Source organism: Lipotes vexillifer, unplaced genomic scaffold (genome assembly GCF_000442215.2).
Source record: "Lipotes vexillifer unplaced genomic scaffold, Lipotes_vexillifer_v1.1 scaffold422, whole genome shotgun sequence".
In the NCBI taxonomy this organism is placed as follows: Eukaryota; Metazoa; Chordata; class Mammalia; order Artiodactyla; family Lipotidae; genus Lipotes; species Lipotes vexillifer.
This window is the reverse complement of record NW_006779087.1, coordinates 397,811-419,556: the sequence shown is the minus strand read 5'-3', so window position 1 is coordinate 419,556 and position 21,746 is coordinate 397,811. Positions and strand designations below refer to the sequence as shown.

General features: G+C 58.2%; 3 protein-coding genes across 3 annotated transcripts; 2 read left to right on the top strand and 1 right to left on the bottom strand.

Annotated features, from left to right (window-relative positions):
* Positions 1-18: 18 nt before the first annotated feature.
* Positions 19-2,477, top strand: DDN (dendrin; the record flags this gene model as incomplete). The annotated part of the gene is made up of 2 exons (XM_007452348.1): positions 19-227; positions 635-2,477. Coding segments are annotated over exons 1-2 (2,052 nt in total), but the record flags the coding sequence as incomplete, so codon positions are not given.
* Positions 2,478-2,482: 5 nt separating this feature from the next.
* On the top strand, positions 2,483-3,656 carry LOC103078919 (dendrin-like; the record flags this gene model as incomplete). Its single annotated transcript, XM_082930940.1, is given in 2 exon segments — positions 2,483-3,604; positions 3,606-3,656. Coding segments are annotated over 2 exon segments (1,173 nt in total), but the record flags the coding sequence as incomplete, so codon positions are not given.
* Positions 3,657-14,791: 11,135 nt separating this feature from the next.
* Positions 14,792-18,977, bottom strand: WNT1 (Wnt family member 1). The gene is made up of 4 exons (XM_007452249.1): positions 18,676-18,977; positions 17,692-17,945; positions 16,739-17,004; positions 14,792-16,255 (listed from the first exon to the last, which is right to left on the bottom strand). Exons 1-4 carry the CDS (start codon positions 18,777-18,779, stop codon positions 15,767-15,769), a joined length of 1,113 nt encoding a protein of 370 aa, XP_007452311.1. The 5' UTR covers positions 18,780-18,977; the 3' UTR covers positions 14,792-15,766.
* Positions 18,978-21,746: the final 2,769 nt, after the last annotated feature.

Sequence of the window (21,746 nt, the reverse complement as noted above, 5' to 3'; positions counted from 1 at the left end):
GGGGTGGGGTGGGGCAGGATGCTGGATGGCCAGCTATTCTCCGAGGGGCCCGATAGCCCCCGGGAGCTCCAGGATGAGGAGTCTGGCAGCTGCCTCTGGGTGCAGAAATCAAAGCTGCTGGTGATAGAAGTGAAGACTATTTCCTGTCATTATAGTCGCCGTGCCCCTCCTCGACAGCTCATGGACTTCCAGGCCAGCCACTGGGCCCGCGGGCCCCAGAGCCGCACGTGAGTGAAGGAGGGGTAAGGGGAAGAGAGTGGTGGGTCAGGGATTGGGGCCCGGACCTTCCCGTGGGCACCAGCCAGGGCTGCTGTTCCCCCTTCTCTTTCCCACGCCTCCCCCCACCCCATCCCGAGGGCTGGGGCTTGACTCATCCCGTTTGTTTGGGGGGACAGGAGTGGGCGTGAGAAAGGGCAGGTGAGATGGGGCAGACGCTATTAAAGTGTGTATGGAGAGATGGTGAGGAGTCTCGCTTCGACTTCAACCCTAACATATACGCACGTGCACACGCGCGCACACTCACACACTCCCCTCCACAAGGCGGCCCCAAGTGGGCTGCAGCGCTCCCAGCTCCCCGGACCTCGGCTCCCTTCCCCCACAAACTGCTCACCTGGGTTCCTGCTCATTGTCCCAGGTGTGGGCCGCGCCTGGGATCCCCTGAGCCGCCGCCCCGCCGGCCCTGGGCCTCCAGGGTGCTGCAGGAGGCGACCAACTGGCGGGCGGGGCCCCCGGCCGAGGCCCGAGCCCGGGAGCAAGAGAAAAGGAAAGCGGCATCGCAGGAGCGGGAGGCCAAGGAGACTGAGCGAAAAAGGCGCAAGGCTGGTGGGGCCCGAAGGAGTCCCCCCGGTCGGCCCCGCCCGGAGCCTCGGAACGCCCCTCGGGTGGCCCAGCCTGCAGGGCTCCCAGCTCCCTCACGGCCGGAGCGCCTGGGGTCCGTGGGGCGACCGCCCCGTCCATCCGCGCTGCCGCAGAGCAATCCAGGGGCGGCGTGGGCGGGGCCCTGGGGAGGTCGGCGGCCAGGGCCCCCCAGCTACGAAGCTCACCTGCTGCTGAGAGGTGCTGCCGGAATGGCCCCGCGACGCCGCTGGGACCGGCCGCCACCCTACGTGGCTCCACCCTCTTACGAAGGCCCCCACAGGACCCTGGGGACTAAGCGAGGACCCGAGCCCTCGCAGGCGCCCGCCTCTTCAACCTCTGCTCCGACCAGGACAGAGGGAGGGTGCACAAAGAAGAGGCTAGATCCTCGGATCTACCGGGACGTCCTAGGGGCCTGGGGTCTCCGTCAGGGCCGGGGTCTCCTGGGGGGATCCCCAGGCTGTGGAACAGCCAGGCCAAGGCTGGAGTCCGGTAAGGTGGCCGCGGAGAGAAGCCTGAGGCTGGCTGCTGCTGGCCTGAAGAGTGGTAGCGACGGACATCCCCAAGCCAAAGCTGCTGGGAACCCAGGCACGGAGACAGTTCCTGCGGGGTCTGCACCTGCCACTCCCAGCCCCCCGCGTCCTGCTCCCAGGTCCAGGCCCCATCCCAAGGGCTCCGGGGAAGGGAGAGAAGGGAGAGAACAGAGCTGGCTCCCCAAGTGCTGGATGCCCTCCGTTAAGAAGCAGCCGCCCCGACATAGCCAGACCCTCCCCAGACCCTGGGCTCCGGGAGGCACGGGATGGAGGGAGTCCCTGGGTCACAGAGAGGAGGCCGGACCCGAGACCTTGGAGGGTTGGAAGGCGACCCGCCGCCCCCACACCCTGCCCCGAAGTTCCCGTGGCCCGGCTCGTGGGGAAGGCGTCTTTGTCATTGACGCCACTTGCGTGGTGATACGGTCCCAGTATGTTCCGACCCCTCGAACCCAGCATGTGCAGCGTTTGCCCGCTGGAGTGCCGCGACTTGTGGGGAATGTCCCCACCCAACTGAAGCCCAGCAAGGAGGAGGCAGAGGGGGCCGCGGTCCTTCCCTCCCCTTGCCGAAAGCTGCTGTTGAGCAGTCGCCCTTCACAGCAGCCCGGTGGGGGACGTGGGCTCGAAGCTGAGGGCGGGAAGTCCGCGGACTCCTCACTGGAGGAGCGCGCCTCCCGCATCTTGGGGCTCCCGGTCGGCGAAGTAAACCTGCAGGATGCCCCCACGCAGCCAGGTAGTCCAGAGCACTCAGCCTTAGGCCCAGCGGCTTCGGGAGGCGCGCGCCGTGCCGAGGGCTCGGAGGAAGTGGCTGCGGTCCCGCGGCGCGCAGGCCGGGGTTGGGTGCGGACCCCGGGGCCCTATGCCGGGGCCCTGCGGGAAGCCGTGTCCCGCATCCGCCGCCACACCGCCCCGGACTCCGACTCCGACGAAGCTGCGGAGCTCAGCGTCCATAGCAGCTCTTCTGATGGAAGCGACACAGAAGCCTCGGGCGCCTCCTGGCGGGACGGGCGGGCCGGGCCCCCGGAAGGCGGGAAGGCAGCCGAGCTGAGCGACAATATCCGAGAGATTCTAGATGTCCTCAGCCGAACCCGGAGAGAAGCCTGAGGCTGGCTGCTGCTGGCCTGAAGAGTGGTAGCGACGGACATCCCCAAGCCAAAGCTGCTGGGAACCCAGGCACGGAGACAGTTCCTGCGGGGTCTGCACCTGCCACTCCCAGCCCCCCGCGTCCTGCTCCCAGGTCCAGGCCCCATCCCAAGGGCTCCGGGGAAGGGAGAGAAGGGAGAGAACAGAGCTGGCTCCCCAAGTGCTGGATGCCCTCCGTTAAGAAGCAGCCGCCCCGACATAGCCAGACCCTCCCCAGACCCTGGGCTCCGGGAGGCACGGGATGGAGGGAGTCCCTGGGTCACAGAGAGGAGGCCGGACCCGAGACCTTGGAGGGTTGGAAGGCGACCCGCCGCCCCCACACCCTGCCCCGAAGTTCCCGTGGCCCGGCTCGTGGGGAAGGCGTCTTTGTCATTGACGCCACTTGCGTGGTGATACGGTCCCAGTATGTTCCGACCCCTCGAACCCAGCATGTGCAGCGTTTGCCCGCTGGAGTGCCGCGACTTGTGGGGAATGTCCCCACCCAACTGAAGCCCAGCAAGGAGGAGGCAGAGGGGGCCGCGGTCCTTCCCTCCCCTTGCCGAAAGCTGCTGTTGAGCAGTCGCCCTTCACAGCAGCCCGGTGGGGGACGTGGGCTCGAAGCTGAGGGCGGGAAGTCCGCGGACTCCTCACTGGAGGAGCGCGCCTCCCGCATCTTGGGGCTCCCGGTCGGCGAAGTAAACCTGCAGGATGCCCCCACGCAGCCAGGTAGTCCAGAGCACTCAGCCTTAGGCCCAGCGGCTTCGGGAGGCGCGCGCCGTGCCGAGGGCTCGGAGGAAGTGGCTGCGGTCCCGCGGCGCGCAGGCCGGGGTTGGGTGCGGACCCCGGGGCCCTATGCCGGGGCCCTGCGGGAAGCCGTGTCCCGCATCCGCCGCCACACCGCCCCGGACTCCGACTCCGACGAAGCTGCGGAGCTCAGCGTCCATAGCAGCTCTTCTGATGGAAGCGACACAGAAGCCTCGGGCGCCTCCTGGCGGGACGGGCGGGCCGGGCCCCCGGAAGGCGGGAAGGCAGCCGAGCTGAGCGACAATATCCGAGAGATTCTAGATGTCCTCAGCCGAACCGAGGAGGTCCTCTTCGGGGGCGAGGGACACTAAGGGGACCCCACAGGGAAATAGGGAGCGACAGTGAGAGGCCCTTTATTGTATTTGTGTCCCCTTTCCTCCTCACAGACTTCCTTGTACCTCTTACCTATACCCGTTCCCATACGCGAAATAGAAGGTGCACAGATGAAAGGAAAGGGAGCATATGTCAATTCATGATTTTTTTTTTTTTTCAGGAGAGATGAGGGTGCGCAGTAGACTTTTAACGTTTGGTAAGGTCTTCAGGGCACTCGGGTAAGGTCTCAGAAGGGGCCGATGCACTAGGCATGGAACTGAGCAGAGAGGCCTAGGCAGGATAAGGCAGGAGGACAGGGATGGGATAGTCATAGGGCAACTTCAGGGCAGGGCCTCTGGGCAGGAGGGGGAAGGTGATGGAGAGGCTTCGGACTGAGGTGACCAGGTGACCGAGAGGCCCTTGGCAGAAGAGGAGGGGTTCTTGGCAGAAGCCACCAGCAAAGCAGGAAGAGGACTCACTTTGGTGTCACAGGTTTTGGCTTCCAATCCCAACTCTGACACTGGTTTGCTGGGTGACCTTAGGCAAGTCACCTCCCCTCTCCAGGCCCTGTAATATGAAAAACAAGGGAGTTCTAACGTCCATCCCGGATGTTTTGGAGTCCTTGGGGAGGCATTTATCTACCCCTCCCCTGCACAAGCCAAGACAGTTAGGAATAAGTGAACAGAGTCTGAGCGTCCCTGGGTGGCTTCTTTGACACCTGCATTCACTCTCAATTCAAGAGACTGTGCAGTGTTTGCAAAAGAGCCGAGTAAGTGGGCAAGGGCTCCTATTCCAGTCTCAGGTTTAGGCGTAGGATCCCCAAGGCAGTGCAGGGTGGTGGCCTTGTCACTGTCCCTGGTTTGTGGTGGTCTGAGCTGAGCAGCTTGGGACTTTTTTAGGCCTTCCCCTTTTCCTCCTCCCCGGTGTTCCTTAGTGATGCTCTGAATAGTTATCACGATTTCCCACTCAGGTGGTATCACCCATCTGAAAGAACCCTGAGAATGTCTTGCATGTCTGCCTCTTCCAGAAACCAGCCAGGAAAGGAAGAGGGAGGCTGGTCCCCAAAAGCCTGTAGGTGTGGGGTGTGATACTCGCTGTAGCCACTACGGGGCGCGCGCAGGTCGCGGATTTCCCTGGTAGCTAGTCCGCGAGTCCCTCCAACCCCGGCACTGCCAGTTAATCAATCGCTCCCAAGTTACTGCGCGCGTGTCCCCCGCCTTGCTGTCTCCAGTCTTGCGAGATCGGGAGCAGGCCTCTGGCCTTGCAGACCTCTGGAGCGCGCGGAGCCCCTCTTTGTACTAATATCCGCACCAAACGGCTTGGGACCCAGACATTGAAGTATTTTTTTTTTCTTCGATCTGGGGCACCTCTTCTGTCTCTATTTACTAGCCATGTGAACTTGGCCAAATCACTTCACCTCCCTGAGCCTCAGTTTCCTCATCCGTCAAATGGGGGTTTATAAGCACCTACCTCGCAGGGTTGTTGTGAGGACTTAATGCGATAATGTATGTAAAGCGCCTTGCACAGTGCCTGGTACACAGTAGGCGCTCAATAAATCTAATCTTCCCTTTGTCCAGCCTTGGCATCTTCTTCCTTTCACCGACCCATTCCCCATAGTGTCCCTTCCCCAGGGCTCCTGCGCTCCTTCCCGCCTGGTGGGTGGTGGAGGAGACTCCTTTATTGGATGGAAACTCCCTGCTCACCCCTGTCTCCCCCAGGCCGGACTCTCTGTTCCTTGCCCCCCACCCCACCCCCGCTGGCTCTTCCCATTGCCCCGATGCCCTCCCCCCACCCCCCATTCCGGGCAAGGGCTGAGTCAGCCTGGGTAAATTTAGCCGCCGACTCGGCAGGCGCGGGGGCTTCGCTCAGACTCAGTCTCCGAGTCCTGGCCCGGCCCTCGGCCCCGCCTCTGCCCCCCACCCCCACGGAGTCCTGCCAACTCCAACTCAGGCTCAGGGTTCAGATCCCCAGCCCCGCTCTCAAACCGCGTATAGTTTTGGTCTCCAATTATCTCAGTGTCACTCCCCACCTGCACCAGGAGAGGCTGGGCAGGAGGGGGAGGGGGCAGGGTAGGGAGGCCGCTGGACTGGACCCTAAGCGGGGCCTTGGTTCAGTGGAATGGGGCCGGGGGTGGGTGTCCTCTTTGGGCTTTGAACCTAAATGGAGAAACTTGGTCAGTCACCCAGGAAGGTCCTTCCATCCCAGAAGCTGCCTGGAACCCACACTGCCAGGTTTCAAGTTAGCTCTTACTGGAGGAAGTAAAGTAATTGGGGTTCACCTTGGGCAGAGATCAAAGGTTCCCGAGTTCTGTCTCCCTTCCACCTACAATTCTAACTTCTACCGATTATAACTACTGAGCATTTACTGAGCACCTGAGGGGAACCAGGCACTAAGCTGGGCTCCAGGAAAGAGATGAGTAAGACCTGCCTGACAATGGGGTGAAGAGGAAAACACACAAATAATGATAGATTGAGCAGTGGGTGTTAAGTACTCTAAGGAATCAAACAAGGCAGATTGTATGGATTTTATGAGATCAGGAAAGCCTCCATGAAGGAGGTGGCATCTGAGATAGAATTCAGGAAAAGGGGTTCCAAGTAGAGGGGAGAGCAAAAATAGAGGCAGGGATATAGGGAAACAGGGTATGTTTAGGAAATTATCAAATGGTCTGGTTTGACCGGAGTTGAGGATACATTCAGAGGAGTTGTGGAAGATAAAGGCAGGAGTGAAAACTGAGGCCAGGCTGGGGTGAGCCTGCTCCAGCTGAGGGGTGTGTGCCTTCGACCTCTGGGCCTGAGAAGAGGATGGACTTCAGGCTAGGAGGAAGACTGAGGAAGACCAGGGCAGTGGTGAGAGCATCTGCCTGGACTTTGCTGTAGCCCAGGGGCTCCAGGGATCTGGGGCTGGCAGGAGAGGTGAGCTGCATGGGAAAGTGGAGGGGCTGGCCTTGTGGAGGTGGGCTCCACTATGCTGCCTGGGCCTCTTTGAGGCTGAGCACACAGGAGGCCAGTTTCTAAGAGCTTACCCACACTGCTATCATTGTTAGAGAACTATGGTGGTGTTGTGTTCAGAACACGGACTCTGGGACCTGGCAGCCTGGGTTTAAATCTTGTACCTACCTCATACTAGCTGTGTGACCTTGGGCAATTACTCAACCTCTCTGTGCCTTGGTATCCTCAGTTATAAAATGAGGTTATTAATAGTGCTTTTTCATAGGCTTGTCGGGAGGAGGAAATGATTCAATATGTAAAGCACTTAGAACAATGCCCGGTACATAGTAAGTGATATATAAGTGTTAAGCAATTATTATTATTTCTCTCTAGGGCTATGTCATTAGTGTTGGGGTATAGGGCCAGGAGATGGGAAGAGAGAAGTAGAGGTAAGGGAAGAGGAGGAACAGGCAGCAGAGGCGGAGAGGAGAGGGGATCCCTGGGGTGGAGACAAGCAGCCCCTTGAACAGGTGAATGGTGTACTGGGAGCATTTGGGTGGTTAAGATGCCAGTGCACTAGCCGCCCCCACCCCCACCAAGACTCCATTTATCTTTGCCTAAGGGTGGAATCAGCACCAGCTGCTAAAGATCTGGGGAGAAAGGCAGAGAGAGGAGAAGAGGAGGAGCTAGTGCAGGTCTCGGGCCAGCCCTTGGTGAGCCATATCTCAGACTGGCCCTGCAGGGCCCTGTGGGTGGAAGGCTGGAGACTCCCTGCTGTGAAAATGACTTCTAAATCTGGCTGTGTCTGCCAGCCAGCCAGCCTCAAGACAGAGGCCACAACTAGCTCTCTCCTCCCACCCCCACCTTGGGACAGCCTCACAGGTCAGGAGTAGGGGCGGCAAAGCTGGAGGGTGTGGTCAGGTGGGGGGCAGCAGCCCTCAGGTGAGCACAGGATGCTCCTACCCTCCCAATAGCCAGGTTCTTCTCAGGGAAGCCCTTTTCTGAATGGGTCCCAGTTAATATGGCCTAAGAGGAGCTAAGAGCCCCCTCCCCCTTCAGACTTTCAGGAGAGCCCTGGGACTTCCCTAGATCGGCCACAAATGGGTAACGAAACAAAGAACCAGGCCATAACTCTGGCGTGTGTGGAAGTGTGTGAGGAGGAGAGGACAAGCAAAGATGGCTGAACATGAATAGTAGGGGTAGTGTGCAAAATGTGTCTGTGGGGGGGCTTCCCTGGTGGCGCAGCGGTTGAGAGTCCGCCTGCCGATGCAGGGGACACGGGTTCGTGCCCCGGTCCAGGAGGATCCCACATGCCGCGGAGCGGCTGGGCCCGTGAGCCACGGCCGCTGAGCCTGCGCGTCCGGAGCCTGTGCTCCCCAACGGGAGAGGCCACGACAGTGAGAGGCCCGCGTACCGCCAAAAAAAAAAAAAAAAAAAAATGTGTCTGTGGGGAAGAGAGTCGGCATTCACTCAGTTATTCATTTGTTCACACACCCATTAAACCTGTATGCCAGGCCCTAGGGACACACAAGAGACTCAGACATGTTACCTATCTTCAGGGAGCTCACAAATCTAGGGTGTGTGTGAGACAGGGTACGGGATGTGGAAGAGGAAACTACAGAGTCATCACCGTGCAGGCAGTACAATATAATATACGCTGATGAAGACATTCCAGAGGGTCTACGTGAGCATGGCGGAAGGAACAGCTCCCAAACTATAACTACTGGGGAGTCAGAATATACCCAGGCCTCTGGGAGACCAGTCACTGAGGGTGCACCTGTTAGTGAAGGAAAGCTCGGCCTGGACACTCTTCTCTCCTCTGTGTGTCCTGGCATGGGGTAGCCTCCCTCCCTTGAAGCCCCTGGTACTACATAGCCTTTTGTGAATCTTTTTTAGAGACGACTTCCTTCCTCCATCCATCTATCTATGCATGCATGCATCCATCCTTTTGTTCATTCATCCATGCGTCCATGCATGCATGCGTCCATCTATACATCCCACGCATCCATTTATCCATTCATCCACCAACTCATCTGTCATCCTTCCATCCATTTATCCATCTATCCATTCATTCATCTATCCATCCATCCATCTATCTTAACGAGGGCATATGATGTGCCTAGCTCAGTGTTGCAAGAGATGCCAAGATGAGCAAAACACAGAGTCCATGTCCTCAGAAAGCTAGAAGCCAATAGGAACATGAATAACATACACAGATCACCACCCATGGAACAGCCAGTATGTGCTGTTAATGAAAGCCCTGCCAAGAAGGTGCTTCAGGAGGCAGGGCCACTTTGCCAAGGGAAATTAGAAGAGCTTCAAGAGGAAGGAAGCTTTGAGGTGGATTTCAGCAGGGGGAGATGGGGAAGAGGTTCATTCCAGGGTGTGGGTGAAGGTAGAGAGGTGGGAAAGCGCACAGATTTCACTGGGAGCAAAGGCACTGGGGAAGGCAGAGCTGCAGAGGGATGGGATCCTGGAATGATGTGTGGGAGACAAATCATGAAGGGTCCCTGGGAAGCAAGGATAAAACATTTGAGCTTTAGTGAGAGGAACTGATGGAGAGGTGAGGGGCAGAGGGTTTTTGTGGAATTCCCCACTGGACCATGAGCTACTCAAGAGTAGTGCCTTTAATTTAGCTCCGTATCACCTACAAGCTTGGCCTGGAGCAGGTTCTCAGCAAATGCTGGCAGAAGGAAGGAGCAAATGATAAAACTGTGCCACAGGAACACTGGCACAGCAATTCAGGGTCAACAGGGGGAGGGGTGGCTGCTGCCTGATGTGACCACCCCCCGCCCCCATCCCCCTGCTTGGAGGGATGACCCGGTTTCCTTTGCTGGGGTCTCGCAGGAGCTCTCCCAAGAGGCACCACAAGGTGGCGCTGTTCCAACTGTAGCACTGAGTTCTGCCAAGGCCCTTGACACCGGCAGCTGCTGAAGTGCCCATTCAAGAACTGTCCGGGGATGGTCAGAACTTCTTTTCAGCAAGTCCTGAGGCAGAATGAAGAGTCTGCGTGCAGCTATGGAAGAGAAGAGTCGACAAATCCTAACCCCAATGAAAGTACAGGCCTCACCCATCCATTCATCTGACAGGATCTACTATGTGCCAGGTACAATGTCAGGCTCTTGGAAAACAACAGTGACAAAGACACAGTCTCTGCCCTCCAGGAGCTCACCATCCAGTCCTGTCCAAATCTTCCTTTGCTATCTTTCTCTATCTCTCTCTTTTACACACACACAGACACACACACACCTGTTCCCCAGGGCCAATCCCCTTGACCTGGGAGGCCATCTCCATGTGAAATCTACTCTCTGGCACTGCTCACCCCTTCAAATCCAAGTTTCTCCCCAAGGTTACTGCATGGCCACATTAGCGTGAGCCCTGGGTGCTCCTTCCTGGGATGGCTCCTCTTCCTCTTCCCCTGAGCTCCCGCACGGGCCCTTTCCTATTCTTTCTCCCCACCTCCCCCATCATACCCACACTACTCTGCCAGCCCTGAAAGCTTTAGGGACCTCCCTAAAGTACACCTGGTATGGGATGGGGCCTCCTAATACCCTAGAGCTCTGGAGGCTACGGGGACATGAAGGTGGATCCACAGAAGGGCCCTGGGAGACCCTGGCGCCAGAAACCCAGAGATGGGGCGTTGGAGAGTCCAGAAAACCAAAGACCTCAAGACATGCCCCTCTGGCTTGAGGGCTCTGCCAGCCAAACCTGTCCGCAGACAGGCTGCCTTATTTTCTCGCCTGCTTTCTAGGCACCAGGCCTCTCCCTGGCTGCAACTCCATACTGGTGGGGAGGTGAAGCATTATGGGACATTGTCCACTTTCCCATCATGCTCCAGGGCTCCACTCAGCCCTTGGCGGGTTTGGGAGAGGAGAGGAGGGAGGGTTGGTGCTGAGAGTGGGAGCCAGGCCCATCGAGGTCCCGGGAGTGAATGCCGCATTGTTGGCCAGGCCAGAGTCACAGATAATTACCTCAATTAGTGACAATGGGAGAGTAATAAATACAGGCTTAGTGTCTCCTACCCCACCAGGGCTCCAAAGATTAATCCAGGCTGACGGGCGGGCCCTGAAAGGCGTGATGGACAATTCATTAAACTCCCCAAATGCCGCACAACCTGGGCGTGAAGGCTGAGTTAGCCCCCTGGGGGCTGCGCCTTTGTCCCGATTGTGTGTCTCCGCCACAGCAGAGCCGGGCAGCCCCCAGAGAGCGGGGAGGTGAGTGGGGCTCCCCGAGCCGGGCCAGGCGGCGGGGGGATTAGGCCTCGGTCCGGCCTTGGTTGCCCTGGCACACCAGCCCGGCCTGGCTGGAATGTCCGTGGGGGGGAGCCGGCCGAGCGGAGGGGCGGGGCCGACAAGGTGGGGTAAGGGGGGCGCACAAAACCGGGGGCAGGAGGAGTTAATTAGACGCCAGCCGAGGAGGGCGAGGGGCCACAATAGGGCTGAGGGTCCGCCAGGGCCGGCCCCTTCACTTCCGAGGATTAATAGGGTGGAGAGGAAAGGGAGGGGTTTGGCTCTGGTGGGGGGAGAGCTGGGAGCTTTCCGGGATGGCACTGCCCCCGCTTGGCCAGCCTGCTACCTACTTGGCAAGTGGCTGGGAAGCAGGAGGCTCTGGCAGCCTGGGCAGGTGCCCCCCAGCATCCTACAGAGTGGCTCTTTCTTCCTTGTGTGGCACCTACATTGGTAGGATGATTGGACAGGGAGGAGAGAAAGGACCCTCTCATTTATCAGGGAGGTGGTAGCAGCAGGAATGTTTAGGGGCCTCTTCTCAATGTCCCCCCTCCCCAGCCCAACCTGCTCTGAGACAGGACCAGGAGCCTGAAGCTTTACCCTTCCTGATGAGGCTGCCAGGTTAAAGCCAAGAAGTCTGTAGGAGGGGCTGGAGCTGGTGTGAGTGCACGGGAGTAGGGGCTGCTGTGTGCGTGTACATACACGGGCATATGCTTGTATGTGCAGACATGCTTGTGCACAGGGCATTCAGCAGGCCCTCTGTTAATATCTGTCGAGTGAATGAATGAATTTTGGTGTTGTGTGCGAGGAGGAGCAGTGGCGCTGGGCTCCACTGTGCCACACAGTGAATGGACTTGGGCCCTTTCGTTCAGAGCTTCCAGCCATGGCCCAAGGAGGCTGGGGACCCCACCTCTGAGCAGATGAGCAAATGTCCAGGAAAAATGAAGTGGCAGTGGCTCCTTCCCTTTGAAAAGGGAAAAAAAAAAAAAAAAAAAAAGCAGTAGCCTGTTGGAAGCCCCACTTCCTCCTGGGCCCCAGGGAACAGGGCAGCCCTGGCTCCTCCCTAGGAGCTACCCCACCCTATACCCTCCCAGGGGATGACAAGGGAGCGAGTTGGCGGCAGTTCCCTGGGCATATTTATAACCTGCTGCTCGCTCACCAGCGTCTGCTTTTAGCCCAGACGGGGGAGGGGGCAGGGGGGTGGTCTGTCTCATGCTGGGCGCCCTGGCTGGGTGTGGAAAGAGGGAGTAAGGGTGAGTGGTGGGCAGCTCTGCATGGATATTCCTGCTCACACCACAGCCAAACAGCTTATTTTCTCCTCATTTTGTTATTTTTCTCCCTCTGGCCTGGAGAGGAGGACTGAGCCAGCCTGAGGTTGGGGGGTGGGTGCTAGACCCTGGGGTATTTGCAGCCCCACTGACAGGATTTTTCCAGGGTGCGTGTGGCAGGGTGTGTGTGGTGCCAGCTTGCTGACCCTCCGGGGACTGTGCAGGCTCAGTCCTCTCAGCTTTTCCGCCCTCCCCCCGCCCAGGATATTTCAGGACAAGTGCCTCCCTCACTCACTGAGGTCGACCCTGTGTCCGGGGTCCCTGCCAGTCTCAGATACCACCGGAAGATCAGAGGTGGGCAGGAGGGTAGCCTGGGTAGGTAGGGCTAACTGGGGCATCAGGCCCATTTCTGATAGCACTAGCCTATGGTGACCCCCCTGAGCCTGCTCTGGGCCCTAAGACCTTTGTGAGGCCTCTCTCTAGGCACAGCTGATTTCCTCCCCAGGATTTACCTGCCTGGCGTGAGGATGGCACAGATGATCATAATAAATAATTAGCTCCTATGTAGTGCTTTGCAGATCCTACAGCCCTTTTGCTTGCTTGTTTCCTTTTTATCGTTGCACGCCCCCTTGAGGGCCCAGCCCCATTCTGTACTTTCCTACCCCCTCCCTTGAGGTCCCAGTGCCTGTAAGTGAAGGGCCTCCATGCTGAGGACTTGAGTATGGGAGTCTGTCCTTAAACTTCATGCATGTGCAGAGGGCTTTACACTTCACTGAGCCCTCACTGCGCTGCCCCTATTATCGTGACAACATCTGTTGATGTGCTTGATTCCCTGGCCAGACTGTAAACTTCTCCTTAGAGCCAGGCAGGCTCTATGGCTCATATATCACTGTATCCCCAGCATTTGGCATATATGCCTGGCACAGAAGAGGTGTCAGCAAGTGTTCAAATGACACGAGGTTTCACGTACATGATCTCATCTCAACTTTATCACCTTCCTGAAGAAGACTAAGTACCATTAACCATCCCTGTTGAATAGACAAAGCCACTGAGGCTGAGAGAGGAACGGAATTTTTGAAAGTCTAGCTGGGACCAGAGCAGGATTCACTTTTTCCCTTGCTCTTCATCCAGCTCCTATGTGTCAGCTCAGCTCAGAGCCTCCCAGCTTCCAGGCCTGAAAGCAGATACTGATTCTAGTTTTTAGAGTTAGAAATCAGGCAAGAGTGGCTGGGTACAGCCGCGAACCCTTCGACTCCCCACCCTGCTGCTCCTCCCCGAAACTGGGTATTGTCTAGCAGGGTCCCAAGCCCCCCTCCTGCATCTGGCAGCCCATTAACTTCGTGCTTTGGGATCTGGGGGATCTAATAACTCGTTGGATTATAGACTGGACATTCTTTGCAGGGAACATTCTTTACTGGAAACCAAGGCCTGTCAGGTGCCTTCTACCCAGGATCAATAAGATTTCTATTCCTCCCCCTCAACTGCCCATCAGAGCTGAGCTGATGCTAGCTTGCTGGATGGAGAGAAAGGAAAAGGGATGTCATTGCAGGGTTGAGCAGCTCCTGGTTCCACTTCCCTACCCCCACACATATCCCAAAGGCCAACAGGGGTCAGAGTTCACACACCCAGGGAGAGGTGGGAGGCAGGAACAACAGCAAGAGCTCTGGGGAGAGGAGGAAATTCTGTATAGGCTGGGATCAGTTGTTGCCCTTGGGGGTGCGGTGCTTCATAGCTCCGCCCTGCTCTTTGGCTCCTCCCCTAGGGAGACGTGTTAGGATGAGGGACAGGCATTAGAGCTTAGGAAGCGGTTGGTGTTTGTCTGAAGTAAGGTTAAGCCTAAGGGTGGGCCTAGACCTAGGGAAAGGGAGTGGATTCGAGTTAGAGGTAGGTTTCGGGCTGTGGGCAGGATTAGTACTCCCCTCCAATCTGGTGAAATGCACACAGAGGTATCATACTGGTGTTGTTAGTAACAGAATCCTCATTTGGGCTCTTTATGGAAATGGCTAGCTTCATGGTTTGGTTATGGACCACACTTGGGTTTCCTTTCGGTTACACTGGTTTAAGTCTAGCCTCTATTTGAGTTCTAACCCTCCTGCTCCTTTCTTCTACCCCATCATCATCTCTGAGCTTTGGGGTCCAGGAATAGAGCCTGTCACCTGTTACCTGGATCCTACTTAGCCCAAGGTTTGGAAGCTGGCGTCCTAATATGGCATTTCCTTGTCTTGGGAAGGGGAGTGGCTTCCCCATTGCCCAACACCCTGACCACAGCTGGCCCAGGTAGGCTTTGGGGACCAAAAGCTCTACACCAGGAGCAGCAGCACCCCTTCTGTTTGGGGTTTCTCTTTCTCTTTCTTCTTTGGTTTCTTTTCAGAACACCATCATAGCTATCACTCAGTTATAGCGATTTTCACAACAGCTCATCTACATAGGAAAGGCAGGCTCCAAGTTTGTTTGTTTCATCCCCTCTAGGCAAGGGAAGAAACTGAGGGAGTTATGGACTTGCCTAATGTCACAGAGCCAGTTGGTGTTCAAAGAGGAAGAAGGACCCTGCAGCATCTTTGGATTCCTGACCGGGTTCTCCTGGAGATCTGGATCCCCAGCGGCCTCATTAGGGTCATCCAAGGGACAGAATCTAAGAGTCCTCTTCCAGGGTCAGGAAACCAGTTCCCCAACAGTGTATCTTATTTGTTTAAAGGAGGTAAGCAATAGTGTGTTCTGGATTCAAGGAAAAGCCACCAAGTCATTGATAAAAATAGAGATTTTATTCTGCAGAGGAAGATACTACATGGGTGGGGGCGAGGAGCCACTAATAGCTACAGTGGAAGGAAATACTGATTCCGGTATGCAAAGGCATCTTTGAGAAATTGGGGAGAGGAAAAGAGGGGTCAGAAAAGGCTGGAGGGCAAAAGGAGAGAAGAATGGAGAGGATTGGGTTGGGTGGGGGTGGTCTCTGCAAACCAGGCTGGAACCCAGCACAATAAATAGTTTTATTTACAACAACCAAACTTGTGGCTTTTTATCCACGTTTCAGTGCAAATTATTTACACACTGATGAGGAGGCAGGACAGGAAGGGGGTAGGAGGTGGCTGAGGGAGGCATGGCTGGCAGCTGTTCAATGGCTCCACGACAGAGGCTGGAAGAATGGGGATATTTCTGCGGGGTCCCCCAACCTCATGTTCCACATCACCACAGCTGCCCTTTCACCCTGGAACCTCCCGCTTCAGCTGTAGGTGGGGAGGACAAAGGCCCTGATGCTCAGGTGTGTGTTCAGGGTCTGCACCCTTGGCAGGAGAATGGGAAGGGCATGTGGGGACCTGGAAAAAACGGAGGATAAAGGAGAGGGAGAGAGGCAGGCAGGTTGCTGGCGCGGTGGAGGAGACAGAGCTACGCGCCAGGAGCTGACGCTGATGGAGGAGGGGACGAACCCTTCTCCCACCTCCTGGCCAAGCAGGGGGCAGTGCAACAAGGGGTCTCCCGCGGAGATGGAGGGAGGTAGGTCCGGGGCAGGTCAGTCAGGATGGCAAGAGGGTTCATGCCGCCCCAGGCAAGTGGTTTCAGGAGTCCCCAGGTAGGAGGAGGTGGGAGAAATGATCGGATACGTAGGAGTCGCGGAGTGTGGCTGAAGGGGCTGGGTGGGCGAGGATCGGGGTCTTAGGTGCCAGCGAATCTGTTTGGGGGTGGGCTTGACGAGAACGCTCCTGGGGATGAGTCCGCGCAGCGCCTCACAGGCACTCGTGCAGTACGCGAGTGTGCGTGCAGTTGCGGCAGCTGACGTGGCAGCACCAGTGGAAGGTGCAGTTGCAGCGCTCGGTGACGCGCTGCGTGCGCGTGCGGTGGCCCCGGCCACAGCAGAGCAGCTCGCAGCCATCCAGCGCGGGCGACGAGCTGTTGCAGGCGCGCCCTGCCGTGCCCGCCGTACCCAGGCGTCCGCTGTACGTGCAGAAGTTGGGCGATTTCTCGAAGTAGACGAGATCGTGGGGGGAGGGAGGCTTGTGAGCGGGGTCCTCGGGCTCGAGGCGCAGCAGTTCCGCCCGCGAGGCACGGTTGTTGCCGCGATTGCCGTACAGGACGCGCGAGGCGCCGTCGAAGCGGTCCCGCAGCACGTCGCCCACGGCGCGCAGCGTGGGCAGCCGCATCCAGCACGTGCGCACAGTGCACGAGCCGGACATCCCGTGGCACTTGCACTCCTGGCGCATCTCGGAGAACACGGTCTGGGGGAAACGGAGAAGAAAGGGTGTTCCAGGGCACTGTCAGAGTCAGGGCCACCTTCCCAGATACCGCCCCCTCCCGGACGTCGCCGGAACCTCAGCAAAGGCCCAGGCCTAGCCGCGCACAGAGGAAGGGAGGCGCGAAATGTCCCGCAGAGATCTGGACACTAAGCCCAACTCTGCTCCACCCGGCGAATGTCTCTGCCTCTCAACCTGGTTTTTTGAACCTGTACAGTGGAGGGGCGGTAGGCAATACAGTCTATGGGTTACATGACTTCTAACCTCTTTGTTGTCAGCCACTATCTCTTTGATTCTCTGGCTTCCTTCCAAGCCTCCGCGCCCTCCGGACGCCCTAGCCTGGCTCCTTACCCTAACCCCTGACCTTATCACAGACCGTTACTTCCCAAGTTCGAGGTTAGCCTCTGCGAGGGACTCCGAGAACCCTGCCATTCCGTTTCGGGTGTGGTGACCCTCAAGCCCGCTCACCGTGCGGCCCGCCTCGTTGTTGTGAAGGTTCATGAGGAAGCGCAGGTCCCGCCCCTTCTCCCCGGAGTCCACAAACTCCCGGCCAAAGAGGCGGCCGAAGTCGATGTTGTCGCTGCAGCCCCCCCAGTGCCAATCGGGGCCCCCAGGACCGCGCCGCCGGTAGTCGCACGTGCAGGACTCGATGGAGCCCTCCGAGCAGGAGCGCGCCACCGAATGGGTGACCCCGGCCGAGGTGATGGCGAAGATAAATGCTGTTTCCCGACAGCCTGTTGGGGAAGGGAGCAGGGATCAGCTAGGGGGCACGCGGGGGTGCAGCAGGCACCTTCAGTGGAGGGCTTGGGACGCTTGAGTCCCACGCCCCAAATCCTTCCTTAGATTCCTGAAAGCCCGGCGACCGGCTGTGTTGGGAAGCTGGTCTCACGGAGAAAGCAAGTGCGTGGGCACGCAACCACGTCCACGCTTGTAATCACACGTTACTGAGACTCAGGGAGCATTCTGGCTTCTCGGTGGAAGTGGGGCAGCCCCAGAGAGAAAAGCCGGAAAGAGGAGAGTGGAAGAATTCTGCACCGCCAAGACCTCTCCGCAGCCCAAACTTTCGGCCCGGCCCTCGTCAGCGATGCAAGACTTGCTGGGCTGGAGGTAAGAGACGCCCGCAGAGACCAGCTTTGAGAGGGGCTGAGGGACAGCAGTGGCCAGCCAGCGTCCACGACTCGGAACTCCCTTTCTCTGGGGCAGTGGCTCAGAAAAGTTAGCTTCGTTCCCGAGGTGCACGGCTTGAAAGCCCCTGGTAGAAGGAGTCTGGCCCAGAGCTAGTGCTGGCATGAAGCTCTTGGCGGGTGGATCGTGTGACCCTGCAGGTGCCCCGGACATACTCCCTGCACTTGCCCGCCCCTGCCCTGGGGGTGACCTTGCGTTCCCCTGGTCCGGGAAGCGTCACCTTCCTGGGTACCCACCTCGGTTGACGATCTTGCCGAAGAGGTGGGGCCCCGAAGCTGTGGGACAGTTCCAGCGGCGGTTCCGGAACTGCCACTTGCACTCTCGCACAGCGCTCTGCAGCCCCCCGCTCACACTGTGCAGGATCCCCGGGTTCTGGCGGATCAGCCGCCGCTGTTTGCGGCTCAGCAGCTGCAGACTGGGCTCGAGAACCAGTTGCAGGCTCTTGGAGTCGGTCAGCAGGTTCGTGGAGGAGGCTACGTTCACGATGCCCCTGGTGAGACGCATGATAGGAGCTCAAGCTCTGGAAGGGGACCTGCACCCTAACCAGAAAGGTCATGCCCACCCTGTCCTCTTCCTGGAGCTATTTGCTGGCGAGAGCGGCGGGAGATCAATAGCAAGGTAACAGTCCCGCGCTCCCAGGCTCACTAGTGTGAAAGGACTTGGCGCCCAGAGTTTTGCGTTCCCAGGGATCTTAGGGCTGCTCGGGGGCCCTGCGCCTGGAGCTGGACAGCAGAGGCACGGAGAACTGGAGACTAGATATTCACCTTGGTTCTCAGAGCCTGCTTCCGGGAAGCCTGGCGAGCAAACCCTGGCCTGCCATCCATGCCCACCCAAGGCGTGAAATGCTTGGGAGTTCCGCCCTCTACTTGGCTTCTTTCTGAGTGCACGCCTGCCCTTTCTCTCCCGAGGCTGGGAAACCTGTGGTGTGACTACCGCCGTGAGGCTCGGGTTGGGGCTCTTGGAAGAAGGGCGGTGCTAGATGGGAGTGGGCTCCCTGGCTGGAGTATCGTGGGCCACCGGGCGGACCATTCACCCCACTTAAGCAGAGCTGGATCCTCTGGAGCAGCTCCGCCCCAGAGCGCCCCTCGGTGTCTCAAAGGGAAGTCAGAGCGCTGGAGAGAGCCTGTCTGCGGACGGATCCCAGAGCGTGGGAGCTGGATGGGGCTGGCCCCTGGCTCTGTGCCCCGAGACAAGTGGCGACCCCGCACCAGCTCACTTACCACCATCGGCCACTGCTGTTGGCGGCCAGGGCTGCAGGCAGAGCGGCCAGCGCCAGCAACAGCGTAGCGGAAACCCAGCCAGGCAGCAGCGCCCAGTGCCCCATGGCCTGCCCGGCCTTGCCCGCTCTGTGCTGCAGTTGGGGCGGCTTTGGCTGCTGCCCGCGGCGGTGGGACTGGACGCGGCAGTGGCGGCTGTGGCGAGAGTCCGCAGTCTGGCTCTAACAGCCCCGGGGGCGGGCGACGGGCTGCATGGCTCGCGGTCCCAGCTGGTGGGCTGAGGCAGCCACGGCGGGCGGCACCGCCTCTTATAGTTGTGGCGCTGGCTGAAGTGACGATAGGAGGCTGCCCCGCCGGGCCGCACTGTGGCACCAGGGCACACCGGTCAGGGGCGCAGACAATGGGCAGCGAGCGGGGCCGTGGCTCCCGCCCGTCTGAGCCGAGAGCTGACGGGCTGGCCGTCGGGGCTCACCCCCGCCCCCTACCCGGTGGCTCCCGCCTCCGGACCTGCACTGGCCGCCGCCCCCTCCCCTTGGGACGCCCTCCCACGCGCGCCCGCCTCACTCCTCTCCGCGTCCGGAGCCCGTCGGGGACCAGCGTCCGCCAGGGGGCGCGGCGACCAGTGTGCTGCGGGGACAAACTGCCAGGAGCTCAACCGCTTTGCTGCCTGCTGTGGGGCTGTCCCCCCGACGTCACCCCGGTCCCCGCCGGCGTCTCCTCTCTCCTCCATCCTGAGTGGAAGAAGGAAAGCTGTGGTTCTGGGCAGCGACTCTGGGGAGATACCTCCCCTCCCAGGAACCCCCGACGGCTGGACAGGGAAGGAAAAGGGGGGAGACTGGGGTGGGGCTGGGGCTGTGGTCAGGGAAATCCCAGGGGTGGGTTGGGGGATGCGCTGACCACACAGAGCCCCATCATGGAGAGGGGCCTGAGGCAGCGGCAGTCTGTGCTCGTGGGGTGGGCTGGAAGGAGCGCACAAGTGGCTGCGTGTGTGCGCGCTAGAGTGGGACAGTGCAAATGAGACTCCGGGTGAGAATATGCGTGAGTGTGTTCTGAGAGCGCACACTCACGGGTGTCCTTGTGCACAGAAAATCCATGTTCAGAAGAGGGATGTGAGGAGCCCTTCCCAGGAATCTTGGAACTTAGCTAAGGTCAGAAAGGGTCATCTAGTCGTCTTGTCACCACCTGGGGCAGTGCATCATCTCCTAGGTGTCGGGAAGGAGGTGGCAGCTATGTCAGGAGAGACCCAGAAGGTTGGCCGAGGAACAAAGAGTGTCTGGAACTGTGTGTGGAGGTGGGCGGTTGAGTGGGAGATTAAATATGCATAGGTGTGTCACTCTCACCGGGTGTACCTCGTGTCATCCTATAGTGTGTCACCCTGTGGCATGTGTCAGTCTGTGCATGTCACTGGGGGAGGGGCGACTACGCCTGTAACCAAGGTTGTCTCAGGATGCATGAGTGGCAGCGTCTCTAAGGACTAGGCTCAGAAAGGAAGGGCAGTGGAGCAGATGTCAGGGGTGTACATGGAGGGGCTGGGAAGAGAAGGGCTGCTGGCTAAACTGAACCCGGAAGAGGGAACTTGTGTGTCCAAGTTTCTGCTTCTTTCTGAATTTTTCTGCCAGGTTTCTGTCTTCTCCCCCCCAAACTCTGGCTCTCTTCACTCTCACCGTGCCAGGATACCTAGAGCACCTGTGACCATCTCTACGAGTCCTGGGAGTCCCTCCTCCTAGGACTCCATCTCAGCCTCAAGGCCACCTCTGCCTCCTGTCGAAGAAGTGGCAGCTGTTCCCTATATGGGGCATAGGGGGCACTGCCAGCCTGGTTACCATGCCCCACCACCACACACAGATGGCCCCTGGAAGACGGAGGGTCTCTTCCTTTAGGTCTCTCCTCTCTCTCCATTTTACGGAGGAAAAACTACATTGGACAGTTATCCAAGGGACACACAGCTAACGAGGGAATAAACGGTAGAGCCAGGTTAAAACCCAGACTGTTTTGACTCAAAGCTCATGCTTTTTCCACCTTACTGGCTGCTTGTGACTGTGCAGCAATAGCAGGCTGGGAGCTCTTCCTGAAATTGGCAGATAAAGAAAAATGGTCTTTAGGATCTTCCTGCCTCTCCTTTTTAAAAAAAAAAAAAAAAAATTATTTATTTGTTTGGCTGCACCAGGTCTTAGTTGTGGCATGCGGGATCTAGTTCCCTGACTAGGGATCAAACCCGGGCCCCTGCATGCGGAGCGTGGAGTCTTAACCACTGGACCACCAGGGAAGTCCCCTGCCTCCTCCGCTTTTTTTTTTTTTTTTAACATCTTATTGGAGTATAATTGCTTTACAGTGTTGTGTTAGTTTCTGCTGTATAACAAAGTGAATCAGCTATACATATACCTATATCCCCATATCTCCTCCCTCTTGCGTCTCCCTCCCACCCTCCCTATCCCACCCCTCTAGGTGGTCACAAAGCACCGAGCTGATTGCCTCCCCTTTTGATCCTCTCTTTTTCATCTCCTCTGCCTTTAGGATGCTTTTTGACTGAGCAATGTACCCAGGCCTGATCCTAAAGTGTTCCAAGTCCCAGAAATGATCAGGCCTCCTCTCCAATGCAGGGCAATCACTCTAAGAAATAAATGCCTGGTAAGTTTAATTAATCTTCCTGGGTCACCTGCATTTTAAAAGAGATGCATATTAACACAAATGAAGCCTGATGGAGGTTTTTTTTGAGGGGAATGTATTTTCCAGGCCCTTTGCCCAGTCCAGCATGCTTGTCCCCTCCAAGGATTTGACCCTGAGGGACAAGGTGTACTGGCCCAGCATCTTCCACAGGTCTGAAAGCCAGTGGCCTCTGCAGAGGCCACCCAGCACAGATGGCTCAAGTAAATAGACAGTGTACCATGGGCAGCTTGTCCTTTGTCCCTTAGGAGTTTCTTCCCACTGGGGCCTGGGTCACATCTTTTGGCTTGGTGGGTTGATAAAACCCCATGGAGGAGGGAGCTGGGCTCGAAGACAGGGCAGTCCTGTCTGTGGCCACTGGTGACAAGCAGAGGTGGGAAGAGAGGAAAGAAGGATTCAGTATCCTTTGT

Coding starts and splice junctions, on each gene's coding strand:
- WNT1 (XM_007452249.1), bottom strand. CDS start 18,779: ATGGGGCACTGGGCGCTGCTGCCTGGCTGGGTTTCCGCTACGCTGTTG. Junction 17,946..18,675: donor AACAGCAGTGGCCGATGGTG/GTAAGTGAGCTG, acceptor GCGTCTCACCAG/GGGCATCGTGAACGTAGCCT. Junction 16,256..16,738: donor ACAACGAGGCGGGCCGCACG/GTGAGCGGGCTT, acceptor CGTTTCCCCCAG/ACCGTGTTCTCCGAGATGCG.